Raw genomic sequence first — 15,243 nt, forward strand, 5'->3', positions numbered from 1 at the left:
ATTTAGCTTAATAATTATTATATTCTTCCGCTGATGTTGTATATTCAAACCAGTCTTTCAATCATATTCTTTATCTTCTAGGACCCTCAAACTCAACTCTGGACCTGGAAGTCAGTTCCACTGCCTTTTTTCATTGTTCCCCTCTAATCACCGACTGATTTAGACCTGGGACTCCAGGTGAGTACAATTCATTATCAGGTAGAACAGAAAACCAGCAGTCCTTTGGCCTCGTAGGGTAAGAGTTAAATACCCTTGTTCTAGGGGGAAAAACACTCATGAAGCACCAAAATGCAGAATTGTACATTGGAACTGGATAACTGGATTCATTTTAACATAGGAGTCATGTCAGCTATTGAGTGGCAATAAAAACAACATACTCTAGAAATGAACACATTTCAAAAGTTCAATACAATGTTTGCTTTGTTTTTGGAAACTCAGAACCAAACACAATCTCAGCTTAGTTTGCCATTTATTGATTAGAGTTGAAGTTATTCTGGAAAAATCACATTGAAATTGCGTATAAACAGTTGGACACCATCAGTGATTTAACTTTAGTAATGTCTGCGCTGTCAATTGTCACACACCTCCACCTTCACGACTGCACAGCCACTGTTTGACGTTGAGGCCTTGATGGTCACATGATGGCTTTTATAAGCGATACTGGAGCCATTTGCTCTGACACATTTCCTCTGCCCACAGTTATACATCTCATCATAAAGAGTGTCATCACAGCTTTTGTCCTTGTTGAAGATTCCCACTGCAAACCAGTTTGAGTACCAGTTCTAGTCATAGGGCACAGAGAACATGACAGCTATTATCTCAGTGTGCTTCTTCTTGGAGGGACTGAACATCTCATAGGTGAAAACACCAACGGCTCCCTTTGCTGTGTCAGAGGTCTTGGTGAACGTGCTGATGTCTCTTTTTGAGGATCCCACAGTAGGCTGCAAGGGTCTTATGTTATTTAATTTAATTATTTACATGTCGTACACAAAAGACATGCTCAACATATTCCTACAAACAAGAAGATAGTTACATGCAGCTATCTAGGCAGCATATGATACAGAAGTAAGGCAGAGACAGTCTAGTTAGCGATTTAATGTTATTTTTTCATCATCATTGCAAATATTGGCTAAGCAGGAGGAAGACAGGTAAAGTAGTAGTGTTCTTTTTCAGCAACTCTGGCTAGTTGCTACGATAAGGCAGCAACTAAAAAGATTAGCCTGCATCATCACACAAAACGCTAATTGTTTCTTGCTCCAATGCATTGTGTAAGGACTGCGTCCTGCTTGTACAACTGCAACATCCATTAAAACAGACAGAGAAGGTTGTAGCCTTCATAATGGACTTGAATGTTGGTTCAAATATCCACAGGGTTTTTATTTCAGCTGTTCCGAAATAAGAGGCAGAGACACAGGCTACATCATCGTGGTTCAGAAGAGGGTGAGGAAAGAGAGAAACGTGAAGGGAGGTGGAGTGTGGGCGGCAGCTACTTTGCAAAATGATGCTTAAAATAACACATGTAGAATGTGATCCGGATCTGTAGCTTTGAGAAAGAGGTTTCCAGAGGGCCGGGGCAAAAACTCCATATTCGCAGCTAAGTCCAAAAATAATGATAAACGATTAAGGGACTAGGCAAAGTAAATGCAACCAAGAGAATACTGCCAGTTTCTCAATAACCAATGGGCTGAAAGGAGTCTCGTCTAGTAGTAAATCAGATATGATAATTCAAATCATGAACTAACCCTTTAAGTACTGTGGCTTTGACCCCCAGTCTACACTCGCAGCAGCAAGCAGGTTGATCCATCCCAAACAAAGCCGGGATGTCCCTGGCAGGGGCGCAACTTTGGTTTTAGAAGAGGGGGGAACATAACTTTTTGTATTGTATTATGGTATTATTATTATTTTCATATAGTCTGGGGGACATGCCCCCTCATCCCCTGTGAAAGTTGCGCCCCTGTTCCCCGGATGTAGTCTCAGAAAAAAAATATTTGAAAAAGTTGTTACTTTGGGTTAACAAGAACATGGGAACTACAATCATTGGTAGGCTCAATAGTGCAGTTTCAGTTAGTCGGAATCATGAAAGAATCGATGCAGCCACTGCAGGAATAGCCACGATGTCACGTAGCCTGTAGAGACAGACACAGCACAATAGTACACAAACTGAAGGCATTTTCAATGAAATGTTCACCTACAGTTTCACCTAGAAGTATAAAACTCCTATTGACACGTAATATTGCATTATACCACTTTTCAACATCAATGAGCTGTAAAGTCAACCTCTAACGTCACGTTATTGTTAAGTTATGCAGACCTGGGTCAAATAAAACATAGGTATTTGTATTTTAACATTTTATTTTCTCTGATTTAAATTTTTTATAAATAAATACTCAGCTCCAAAACAACCCCGGTTTTAACAGTATTTGAAATACTATTTTAAACTTATTTGTAAATATTTTTTTGACAAATCTTTTGACTGATCTCCTTAATTTCATTCAATTGTTGTAACGATTGCAGTAGTGGGTGTGGAGTCAGGTGCAGGAAACAGGAGTAGTTACTAACGGGCTTTTAATGAATTGCACCGTAAAAGAAAAGTACACCCACAAAAACACAACTGGGTGTGATCCAACAAACACAATGATCCAATAACACGTACCACTGCATAAACACCAGTCGACAACAGAAAGTAAGCCCGCACACAGAACAGGTGGGGAAACGGGCTTAAATACTCAACTAAACACTAATCATACACAGGTGCAAACAATCAAGACAAAACCAACAGAAAAGGGAAAAAGGGATCGGTGGCAGCTAGTAGGCCGGTGACGCCGAGCGCCGAGTGCCACCCGAACAGGGAGTGGAGTCACCCTCGGCAGGAGTCGTGACAATTGTCTAATGTGCGGGTATGGCAGGGCAGATTTCCCTGGTGACCAAGGAATGAAATTCAAGAGTGGCTGGTTTTACAAGATTCTTGTTCATTGTAAAGGGACTCAGTTTACAAGATTCCTGTTCATTGTAAAGGGACTCAGTGTCCAATTTCAAGCATGACTGAGTGTTCGCTGGCCTCAAGCATTGCTCAATTGGAGAGATAAAACTGTCCCATTCCCTGGGTTTGGAACTGCAAAGAACATGCTTGAGATGTAAACACGACCACCTCAAAAAGAGAGTGACGTTAACAGGAAGTGCTAACATTAGTTGGTTAGCTTAAGTTTAGGCATGTAAAATGACTACTTAGGACAGGGGTGTCAAACTCATTCCATGGAGGGCCTAGTGTCTGTGGGTTTTTGGTTTTTCCTTTCAATTAAGACCTAGACAACCAGGTGAGGGGAGTTATTTACTAATTAGTGATCGTAATTCATCATTCAAGTAACAGGGAGGAGCGAAAACCCACAGACACTCGGCCCTCCGACCGAGTTTGGGAAACCCTGGGTTAAGGTAAAGGTTAAGGTTAGGTAAAGGTTAGCTTAAGTTGAGATATTTGGCCAAAAGTGGCGCCCTAAGATGATATCTAACTCAGCACCTTTGGCTCCAAAAAGAGGGTGGTTTACGACCCCTGTTCACACCAATCTGCCTCTTAGCAAGCGCTTATCGCTATTTTATTGTGCCACTGGTCTAGTGCAACCGAGGAGGAGCCAATCGTAGTACGTTGTTGTTCCTCCCAGGAATAGGACTGTTGTCATGTCGGATTGATCGGAGGAACGTCATGTCTACTTCGGAGGAACGACTTGGAGCGTTCAAGTGCTTGGAAAGAGCTTCTCACCATTGACCATGAAATCGCGGCCATGTTTGTTGACATTTTCAGTGGTGCATGACATCAGAGTTCAGCATGTGGGAAAGATCGGGGTCCAGAGATAATACCAGAGTTTCTTAGTTGTAATTACGAGTTGGAGGGGTGTACACGTGCGTTTTTCCCAGTAGGATGGACTTATTTACGAGTTCCCAACATCATGTGAAAGCAGCATGTTTTAGACCTAAATAAACTCTCCTAATGACTCATTCACTGTCTTGATAGCGAGTCACAGAGACTAATCTTTACTCTTAGTCACTATAAAAATGTACTAATTGTTTGCGAATCGCACATCACTAATAAGCTAGCAGTACTGAGTAAATTTAACTAGCGAAATTATTCAGGATGTACTAGTCACAGAATAGTTTTCATTGGCCGCCATTAAGAATAAATACTATCAGAAATAAAATCTATAGCTGAAGATAATATTAACAATTTTAGACTGTTGTGGAAAGCCTTCGAGGTGAAGCTGGTTGAGAGAATGCCAAGAGTGTGCAAAGCTGTCATCAAGGCAAAGGGTGGCTACTTTGAAGAATCTCAAATATAAATATATTTAGATTTGTTGAAACAATTTTTGGTTACTACATCATTCCATATGTGTTGTTTTGATGTCTTCACTATTATTCTACAATGTAGAAAATAGGAAGAAAAAAAACTTGAATGAGTAGGTGTGTCCAAACTTTTGACTGGTACTGTATATTAAGTGTAATATTGGGATGCAAACTCAAAATGTATTTGTGTATCTGACATGGTACAGGTGTATTTGTTTTAAGCCCATAACCATGTGTGTGAGGTGTATACTTTGTTTCAAAGTAGATTTTCTTAAGACTACCAAGGATCACTCTGTGTGGCCCTTGTTTGTATTACTGTGAGTAAGTACATCTATGCTCCCATTTGCTCATGTTTCTTGGAGATCCTTTGAATGGTAATGTTTTGTGATACTATCAACTCATTCTGTGGTATAAGCACATTAATAGTTTGATAACACCTAATGTCACTTTACTTAAGGTGTCTATGCACACTCTATAAGGGCATATGACATGGTTATGATGCCCATCTTTCCATTCACTGTGACAGAGAGGTTGGTAAATGATAACACCCTGCTATAACATCTGGTATGTAGACTCTTATGTAGTATGTAATAACAATGACATAAGTTGTCAGGCAGACTGTACAGTAGCAGTTGTAATTAATAGTTGACATAAGAGCATACGTCAACAGTATGTTCAGTCATTTTTACTGTCTATCACTCCAGCAGCATCACCGGTGGTCCTAATAACCCATTAACAGTTTCTGTCACTCCAGCAGCATCACCGGTGGTCCTAATAACCCATTAACACCGTCTGTCACTCCAGCAGCATCACCGCTGGTCCTAATAACCCATTAACACTGTCTGTCACTCCAGCAGCATCACTGCTGGTCCTAATAACCCATTAACAGCATCTGTCACTCCAGCAGCATCACTGGTGGTCCTAATAACCCATTAACACCGTCTGTCACTCCAGCAGCATCACTGGTGGTCCTAATAACCCATTAACACCGTCTGTCACTCCAGCAGCATCACTGGTGGTCCTAATAACCCATTAACACCGTCTGTCACTCCAGCAGCATCACTGGTGGTCCTAATAACCCATTAACAGCATCTGTCACTCCAGCAGCATCACTGGTGGTCCTAATAACCCATTAACAGCATCTGTCACTCCAGCAGCATCACTGGTGGTCCTAATAACCCATTAACACTGTTTGTCACCGGTGGTCCTAATAACCCATTAACACTGTCTGTCACTCCAGCAGCATCACTGGTGGTCCTAATAACCCATTAACACTGTCTGTCACTCCAGCAGCATCACCGGTGGTCCTAATAACCCATTAACACTGTCTGTCACTCCAGCAGCATCACTGGTGGTCCTAATAACCCATTAACACTGTCTGTCACTCCAGCAGCATCACCGGTGGTCCTAATAACCCATTAACACTGTCTGTCACTTCAGCAGCATCACTGCTCGTCCTAATAATCCATTAACAGTGTTTGTCACTCCAGCAGCATCACTGCTGGTCCTAATAACCCATTAACACTGTCTGTCACCGGTGGTCTAGTCTAGTTAGGGGTTCTTTCCACTAGTCCAGGGGCAGACAGATGACTGTTTGTTGTTTTTGGATGATAGATTAAGTAAAGAGAAGGGGAAAGATGTGGGTTATATGGTCTGATTAAACTGTCCACAGGTCACCGGGTTCCCATTGGGCAGAGAGAGTATCATCAACCCAAACCAGATGTCCTTATGGACTGTTTTCTTAGCTGATGTCACTGGTGATGATCTGAGAGGTTTGGTGTGGGGTCTGGGAATGGTGGGAGTGTTCCAGGAAGCTGCTCCACACAAGCAGTTCAGACAATCTAGCCACCCAGCTACTATGGCAACACAAAAGATATTTGACTTGAAAGATTTGCACTGACTGTGATCCGAAGACCACATGATACAACACGAAAAGGAGCATTAGCATAAAACATATTTTTATCGAACAATACATAAACAGTAAATGTCTCAAAAATACATAAACAATACACAACATTGGTCCAGTATTCCAAATGTTCAATTATTTCTGAAAAGATCTTGATGATATTTCAGGAGGTGGACTGAAATCTGTCAAAGCTCTCAAACCACAGTATGTGTGTGTGAGTCTTTGGAGGGGTCGGACAAAAAGCACAAGACAAGGAGCAGTTGGACATCCATGTATATAGCACAATAAAGTGGACCTCTTTTTCTTCTTCAAACAGGGGCCACGGATGGCGGATAGAAAAGGAAGCAGCATAGATGCAGGACAGAGGGCAATCTGAGTGAACCCTGCACACATTGTAAAGCCATCAGAACAGAGCCTGTGAGTCAGTAGCGCTCCTGGGAAAAAGAAGGAAGAACGCAGGAGAAGAGGAGGAGAGACGGAGGGAGCACATGGAATTCCAAAGGTAAACGAGAGGACAGTCAGGGGACGGGACAGGCAGACTTCCAGAGCTCTACCTGCAGATGTAATCTAGGATCTGATCCTCTGCTCTGCCAGTCACCATCACCACTGTCTGAGGCTGAGGGCTGTGCTTCTGCTTGTGCTTCTGAAAGCACTCTGTAACAACTGTTGACGTAAAAAAAAACTAGCTTTATCAATCCATCTGATTGGTAATTGATGAAAGGGTGGGGGATGTCGGGGTTTGCATGGTACTGAACTACTGCTGATTCTTCCTAAAGGATTGCCTTTCTCCCATGATTCAGCCAGTACACTTCAGATCCATGAGCATAATAGCACAACATGTTTAACATCAATAACACGAAAATTCAGCACGTATTGATGAGAGTGAAGGGCATACAGTCCAGGGAGGGTTCTAGAGTTGCGTTATGTCATATTTGGGTGCTCTGAAGTCCGTGGAAGGTTCAGTAACGAGTCATTTGTGTTTCCAGAGCGCAAGTAGTGCACAATATAGGGAATAGAGTGCCATTTGGGCCGCAGCCGTTGAGAGAGCTGTCCTCCTCTGCCTGTTCATTATAATGTCCAGTAGTTTAAGGATAGATATTAACTAAATGGTCATGAGTCTAATTATCATCCCAAGTTACATGGACTTTTTGCTGCCACATCATCCCTTAACAGACATATCAAATCCTCCATGGTCTTAAATAAACCATTGTGCTTTCAAAATATATATATATATATATATATATACAAATATTGTATTCTTATTAAGTACACAACTGTAAATATTCATTTGAAGAATAGGCTAATTGAACTGATGCTTCACAAAAGCGTTGGATATTTATCCTCTGGATGTTTCTGTCCTTCAGGCGTTATCTTCTTACAGTTGTTTTTCTGTCTCTGTCTTTGTTCTGAAAGAGAGAAAACATCATCAGACCTCCTGGTTTTCACCCATGCTGAAGATGACTCCCTATCCCCTTTATAGTGCACTATTTTTGACTATGGCCCATAGGACTCTGGTCAAAAGCAGTGCACTATATAGGGAATAGGGTGCCATTGGGACGCACATTAGATGCATGAACTGATGTAGCCCAGCTCTCCATTTCACCTTATTTTTCAGTCTGCAGTCACAATGACATCATTGTAATCTAGGCCTACAGAGTGAAAAATAAAGGGTTTGAATCAGAATGGGATGTTTAGCATTTGTCTGTTCTATCAAAACAGAGCACCCTTGATTTTCTTCTGTGGTTACTTCCTTGGGGTTCAGGTTGTCTGGCCAGGAAGCCAGCCCAGGGAACAGCAAGCAGAGCCTCATTTCCCTTCTCACCTCTCTGTGTTTTGTGACACACCTGGCTTGCATTACGTCCATTCGCTTTGGTGAGGAGGTTGTAAGTTATTGGAATGGCGTTGTTCCTTGAGTCAGAGCTCGGCCGTACCGTATGTGAGCTAAGCTGGAGCTGGAACTCCTAATCAAAACATGCTCCTGGAGTCAAATGGAGTCTAATCAGATTTCAAAACAAACTCTGGTCAGTTTTCTTACTGATGCTTTTGGGGAAATCTTATGGGTACTGACAGAATGTTAATACACTGAACAAAAATATAAACGCAACATCCAACAATTTCAAAGATTACAGTTCATATAAGGAAATTAGTCAATTTAAATAAATTCATTAGGACATAATCTAGGGATTTCACATGACTGGGAATACAGATATGCATCTGTTGATCACAGATACCATTTAAAAAAAGGTTGGTGCATGGATCAGAAAACCAGTCAGTATCTGGTGTGACCAGAATTTGCCTCATGCAGCGTGACACAACTCCTTTGCATAGAGTTGATCAGGCTGTTGATTGTGGCCTGTGGAATGTTTTCCCACTCCTCTTCAATGGTTGTGCGAAGTTTCTGGATATTAGTGGGAACTGGAACATGCTGTCGTACACGTTGATCCAGAGCATCCCAAACATGCTCAATGGGTGACATGTCTGGTGAGTATGCAGGCCATAGAAGAACTGGGACATGTTCAGCTTCCAGGAATTGTGTACAGATCCTTGCGACATGGGGCCATGCATTATCAAGCTGAAACATGAGGTGATGCCTGTCATGAGGTGATGGCTGTCCCGGTACAGTTCAAACTGGGATTCGTCCATGAAGAGCACACTTCTCCAGTGTTCCAGTGGCCATCAAAGGTGAGTATTTGCCCACCGAAGTCGGTTGCGATGCCGAACTGCAGTCAGGTCAAGACCCTGGTGAGAACGATGAACATGCAGATGAGCTTCCCCGAGACAGTTTCTGACAGTTTGTGCAGAAATTCTTAGCTGTCCGGAGGCTGGTCTCAGACGATCCCGCATGTGAAGAAGCCGGATGTGGAGGTCCTGGGCTGTCGTTGTTACATGTGATCTGCGGTTGTGAGGTCAGTTGGACGAACTGACAAATTTGGCTTATGGTAGAGAAATTAACATTACATTTTCATGGCAATAGCTCTGCCGGACATTCCTGCAGTCAGCATGCCAATTGCACGCTCCCTCAAAACTTGAGACATTTCTGGCATTGTATTGTGTGACAAAACTGCACATTTTAGTGGCCTTTTATTGTCCCCAGCACAAGGTGCACCTGTGTAATCATGCTGTTTAATCAGCTTCTTGATTTGCCATACCTGTCAGGTGGATGGACTATCTTGGGAAAGAAGAAATGCTCACTAACAGGAATGTAAACAAATTTGTGCACAAAATTTGAGAAAAATACGCTTTTTGGGTGTATTGAACATTTCTGTGATCTTTTATTTCAGCTCATGAAACATGGAACCAACACTTTACATGTTGCGCTTATATTTCTGTTCAGAATAAATGTTCCTGGGGTGATTTACACACTAATACAATTCTGTATTGCGATTCTGTGTAACTCATTTGCTAGAGCATAGTGTTTACAACACCAGGGTTGTGGGTTCAAATCCCACGGGGGTCCAGAATGAAAATGTATGCACTCACTACTGTTAGTCGCTCTGGATAAGAACATCTGCTAAATTCCTGTAATCTATTTCTGTTTTCTTTCGATGTGGACATAATTTGTTGAATAAATATTATTGTTATGTTAAGGTTAAGGAGGTTTCATCTGCATTAGTTATTAAATACGCCCTTCAAGGAGGCTTATCAATTATACACATTTCCCTTTTTTTGTTGAAACAGTAGCCTATCTAAAATATTGATTTACTAAGCATGGATTTTCCACGCTTTCTTTTTCACTTAATGAAATAGTTGTGTCCTGGCTATTCTGTCAAATAAATCAAATAAATGATTACACCTGGCCATTGTCCTGAATAGAACGGCACTACTACAACATGACTTTCTAGTTGGAAAAATTCATTCAAACAAATTCATCATGCTCAGTGTCATACATCTACATGTTTTATCTCTATTCAATTTCATTTATCTTTACAACAATCCTGTTGCTGATAATCTAATTACATGAATATAATGATTCATTTAAATACGCTCATTTATTTCATGTGCAATTTAGGACTGACTCCTGTTGGATTAGTCTTTAACTACTTCCGTATGTCTGTCCATGATAAAATACCCAGTGAAGATCATTGGAATGCAATACAAGGCATGATGGGAATACAGTCGCAGGAGCAGCAGCACTGCACAGCACTCAACTCTATACTGCGTCACAAATGGTACCCTATTTACTTTATGGTGCGAGGACCCATAGGGCTCTGGTCAGAAGTAGTGCACTATGGGAAAAGGGTGCCATTTAGAGTGCATACTATTAGTACTGCTCACAGCAGAGAGGGAACGCAACAGTCAACAACAAGCTTCCTCTGAACACAAAACATTCACTTCAAGTTTTTTCGATTGGTAACATTTTATCATAACTTTCATGAATAAGGATGATTATTTAACGATTTAATTAACTATTCATAAATAAGTATCTCAATATTGGTAAAAATATATAATTATTTATAATGGCTTACTCAAACGTTTTTATAAAGTGTTACCAGCGCTTCTTATGAGTTTGCATTTAGTTTAATACTCAATATCCAGTATCCATTTAACGAAAGGTACTGGGCTGGACCAATGCTGCTGTAATGTTTTGGACCCTTAGGGGAAGCCTGGTTTGTAATGGGAGTGTTCACTGCCAAGCATCATCCCCAGATCCCATGGAGCCAAGGTCCCTGGCATTCTAACCTTGATATGGAGACTATAGATTTACTGTGTTTTTCCACTTTCTAATTCTATAAATCTACAGCTAGAATATACGCTATTCATAAATGCTGGCTATGCTCTGTCCAAGACAAATGCACATTTGCCAAATGGAATAGAGAGTTTAGTATGAAGTTTGATAAAGTACACTCGATAGGCATGATATGGTTGAGGCATGAAGTCTCCTACACAGTAAGTCATCGCTATAGCTTAAGCATGTATGACTTTATTTTCATACATTTTCTGCCTCAGGTGAGGGTAACAACATTGGTGAAAACCTTGAAGAGACAAGGATTTTTTACTTTATACATACAGTGTTCTCTCTCTACAGTCTACGATAGCTCATCAGCCCACTCTGCAGGTCTTGAAATGTGTTGAAAAGACAAAACTGCACTCGTATTACATACTGTATAGCTCACATATGCTTCATTTAATTATTTTCTTCTTCTTTAGAAACAAAGAAACGAGTGGCGGCTGAGGGGTGTTTTTCTGGGAGTAATGAGCACTGGGTTTGCATCCCAAATGGCACCCTATTCCCTATGTAGTGCACTACTTTTGACCAGAGCCCTATGAATCCTGGTTCAAAGTAAAGCACTTTAACGGAAATGGGGTGCCATTTGGGACTGCCTTAATGGGAGAAAGGAGTGAGAGCGGTTATGGAGACCAGTTTTGCTTTAAACATCACATCAAAGAGCTAAAAGAGCTAGCTCAATCTGGTTCAAATACCAGCAGCAGAATGAATACAGGCTTCAGCACTGGATCAATCATTTAAAGGGCAATTATCTCATTAGCTGGTTTATTCTGTATGATTCTAACAATGTCCAATTACTTCCAGGATACATTTATTCTGGATTCATTATTGTGATATATGGTCAGAATATGTTTTCATGTGTCTATGTTTCCAAAAGTCCAAATCCAATGACCAATTATACTGTTGTAAAATTTGTATAGTCACTGAGCTTTGAATTAAAACCATTCACAGCATTATAAATGCTGTGAATGGACCCTGGCACCCTGTTCCCTATATAATGCACTACTGTTGACCAGAGCACTATGGACTCTGGCACCCTGTTCCCTATATAATGCACTACTGTTGACCAGAGCTCTATGGACTCTGGCACCCTGTTCCCTATATAATGCACTACTGTTGACCAGAGCTCTATGGACTCTGGCACCCTGTTCCCTATATAATGCACTACTGTTGACCAGAGCTCTATGGACTCTGGCACACTGTTCCCTATATAATGCACTACTGTTGACCAGAGCTCTATGGACTCTGGCACACTGTTCCCTATATAATGCACTACTGTTGACCAGAGCACTATGGACTCTGGCACCCTGTTCTCTATATAATGCACTACTGTTGACCAGAGCACTATGGACTCTGGCACCCTGTTCTCTATATAATGCACTACTGTTGACCAGAGCACTATGGACTCTGGCACCCTGTTCTCTATATAATGCACTACTGTTGACCAGAGCTCTATGGACTCTGGCACCCTGTTCCCTATATAATGCACTACTGTCGACCAGAGCACTATGGACTCTGGCACCCTGTTCCCTATATAATGCACTACTGTCGACCAGAGCACTATGGACTCTGGCACCCTGTTCTCTATATAATGCACTACCGTTGACCATAGGCAGTCGTGTAAAGTACTTAAGTACAAATACTTTAAAGTACTACTTAAGTAGTTTTTGGGAATATCTGTACTTTTACTTTTACTTCACTACATTCCTAAAGAAAATAATGTACTTTTTACTCCATACATTTTACCTGACACCCAAAAGTACTCGTTACATTTTGAATGCTTAACAGGACAGGAAAATGGTCCAATTCACACACTTATAAATAGAACATCCCTGGTCCTCCCTACTGCCTCTGATCTGGTGGACTCACTAAACACAAATGCATCTTTTGTAAATAATGTCTGAGTATTGGAGTGTGCCGTTGGCTATCCATACATTTAAAAAACAAGAAAATGGTGCCATCTGTTTTGCTTAAAAGAAGGAATTTGAAATAATTTATATTTCTACTTTTACTTTTGATACTTAAGTATATTTAGAACCAAATAATGTTCGATTTTTACTCAGGTAGTATTTTACTGGGTGACTTTCTATTAAGGTTTCTATTATCATACCTTTACTCAAGTATCACAATTGGGTACTTTTCCACCACTGGGAATAGGGTTCCATTTGAGACATGGACTCAGAGTTGTAACGGCAAGGTGGTTAACAGCAGAACGAATGAGGAAGAGAACAGCCTCAGATTAAGACATGATGCACATCTACATCATTCACCCAGCACTGAGATTCATGTCTCCAGCAGTCCTCAAGACAGTTAAATACTATCTCCAGATTTGACTATTTTGGCTGACTGTATGCTTGTAGTAGTTATTTTGCCCAGGGTATTTGTGACTTGCCTGACTACGCATTCACATTGCTCCGGCCAAACGCCACGCTTACTATCGTTTCTGCTCCAAGATGAACGTATGCAGTTGTCGACAGAGCAGCGTAACTAAATTCAGGATGAATCGTCAGGCAAATTTGTGAGTACTGCATGGATGAATTCTTACGGAATTTTTGGAAAAAAGTGCCTGCTAAATGGAATATATTATGCAGGTCTAAAGTAATGAGAGATGAGATTGTACTTCAGTGTTTCTGCTCTGACTGATCCCATCGACTCCACCAGTGGTAGGGAACAGAGGTGTAGATTTCACACTGCGGGGTGTCTGCCATGTCAACCATTCCCACATAGATTAGCTTAGATGGGCAACGGTCAGGTTAGGATGAAATTGGCTCCTTATTAATAGTTTTAACTACAGTTTACACTGATTTGAATGAAAAGGCAACATTGAAGAGGGTGAATATATCCAAGTGTTTCCCTAACTTTTTTCCGTAACCTACCTTATTAATTTAACATATTCTTGTGATCAAACTAATGATAGTTTGGTGACAGTTTGAACCAATATAGACTATCTATAGGGGACTATCCAAATAACGTGGGGCCAAAACCCAGCCTTTTAGCCATGAGGAGTTTGGCCACAAGACTCAGCCCACAGTTATGAAATGCTGAAATAAGAACCCAGACCTAGCTCTAAAATAGTTTGTGTTTGGAAGTTGAAAGGCCACTTAAAGGGACTTCATGAACGCCTAGTTGAGTTATTTTTCTCAGGGAGGATTTCAACCAATAAGACCCTTGACCCTTAGCATCCAGACCATACCACTCTCCTGTCAGTCATACAGTAGCTCTGCCCCTCCAGTGGCACTCACCATTTTCCTCTGCTTGCTGAGGCAGAAAGTACAGATGTGTTTGGGCTGGTTCTCTGAGCCCCGGCCGGGCGAGGGGCTGAGACTGTGGAGGGTGTGGTGGTGGAATGGGGGTGTGGAGGTGTGGCACGGCTGCCCATCCCCACACGCCTCGCCCACCAGCAGCACATTACCCAGGTGGGAGATGTAGCTGGACGCCAGCCGCAGAGTCTCGATCTTGGACAGCTTCCTGTCGGCTGGCTCGGTGGGGATGAGGGTCCTCAGAGCAGTGAAGGCCGTGTTCACGCTGTTGGTGCGGTCCCTCTCTCGAGCGTTTGCCACGTTCCGCTGCCGCACCTCCACCACCGGGGCCCCTGCCACCATCGGGGGCCCCGCCAGCCTGCCGGCAACTCCGCATAACTTCCTCTTCCTGCTTCCCACCTTGATCTGAAACCCATTGGAGCCGCCGTGGAGACGGAAGGAGGACTTCTGGGAGTCGGAGCCCGAGCTCTCGCTGCCGCCGTTCTCCTCCTCCTCGTCCTCTGACATCATGCTGATGTCGGAGAAGAGGAAGCGGCTTGGGGGAGCCGTACGCACCATCGTAAAAGACATCAGTCCAGATCTACAAGACAGGTGGGAGACTCCTCTCTCATATAGAGACCTGCAGAAAGACCAGATCCCCCCAGTACTGTAGATCCTCTACTTAATCCTTGAACATGAGGACAAAAGAGATCAAGACACTCAGATTAAATCACTCTTTGATATCTCTCTCTTTCTCGGCTTCTCTCACCTATCTCTCTCACCTCTCTCCCCTCTCTCTCTCTCTCTCTCTCTCTCTCTCTCTCTCCCCTTCTCTCTTCCTCTTTCTCTCTCTTTCTCTGTCTCACTCTCTCACCTCTCTCTCTTTCTCTGTCTGTCTGTCTCTCTCACGGTGGACCCCTCCTTCACTCCTGGCTGGCTGTTATATTGTGAGCGTCTGTTTCCTCTGAGTTCCCCTCAGTGTGATGTTAGCCTCCCTCTGCCTCTACACAGATACACGTCTGATTTCTGTCTGAGTGTCT

General features: G+C 42.2%; 1 protein-coding gene across 1 annotated transcript in view; it reads right to left on the reverse strand.

The window, feature by feature from the left end:
• Positions 1 to 452: 452 nt before the first annotated feature.
• The window catches only part of LOC123727862 (basic helix-loop-helix transcription factor scleraxis), a 14,880-nt gene continuing 89 nt past the window's right edge, over positions 453 to 15,243 (reverse strand). The window contains exons 1-2 of the mRNA XM_045697614.2: positions 14,207 to 15,243; positions 453 to 7,644 (exon numbers count right to left, since the gene is read on the reverse strand). The exon at positions 14,207 to 15,243 is cut by the window's right edge and continues 89 nt beyond it. Of these exons, the coding sequence (XP_045553570.1) occupies positions 7,606 to 7,644; positions 14,207 to 14,794 (627 nt within the window). The 5' untranslated portion in view covers positions 14,795 to 15,243 and the 3' untranslated portion in view covers positions 453 to 7,605. The remainder of the gene's footprint in view (positions 7,645 to 14,206) is intronic.

The sequence above is a fragment of the Salmo salar genome, chromosome 02, assembly GCF_965601325.2.
Source record: "Salmo salar chromosome 02, fSalSal1, whole genome shotgun sequence".
Taxonomy (NCBI): domain Eukaryota; kingdom Metazoa; phylum Chordata; class Actinopteri; order Salmoniformes; family Salmonidae; genus Salmo; species Salmo salar.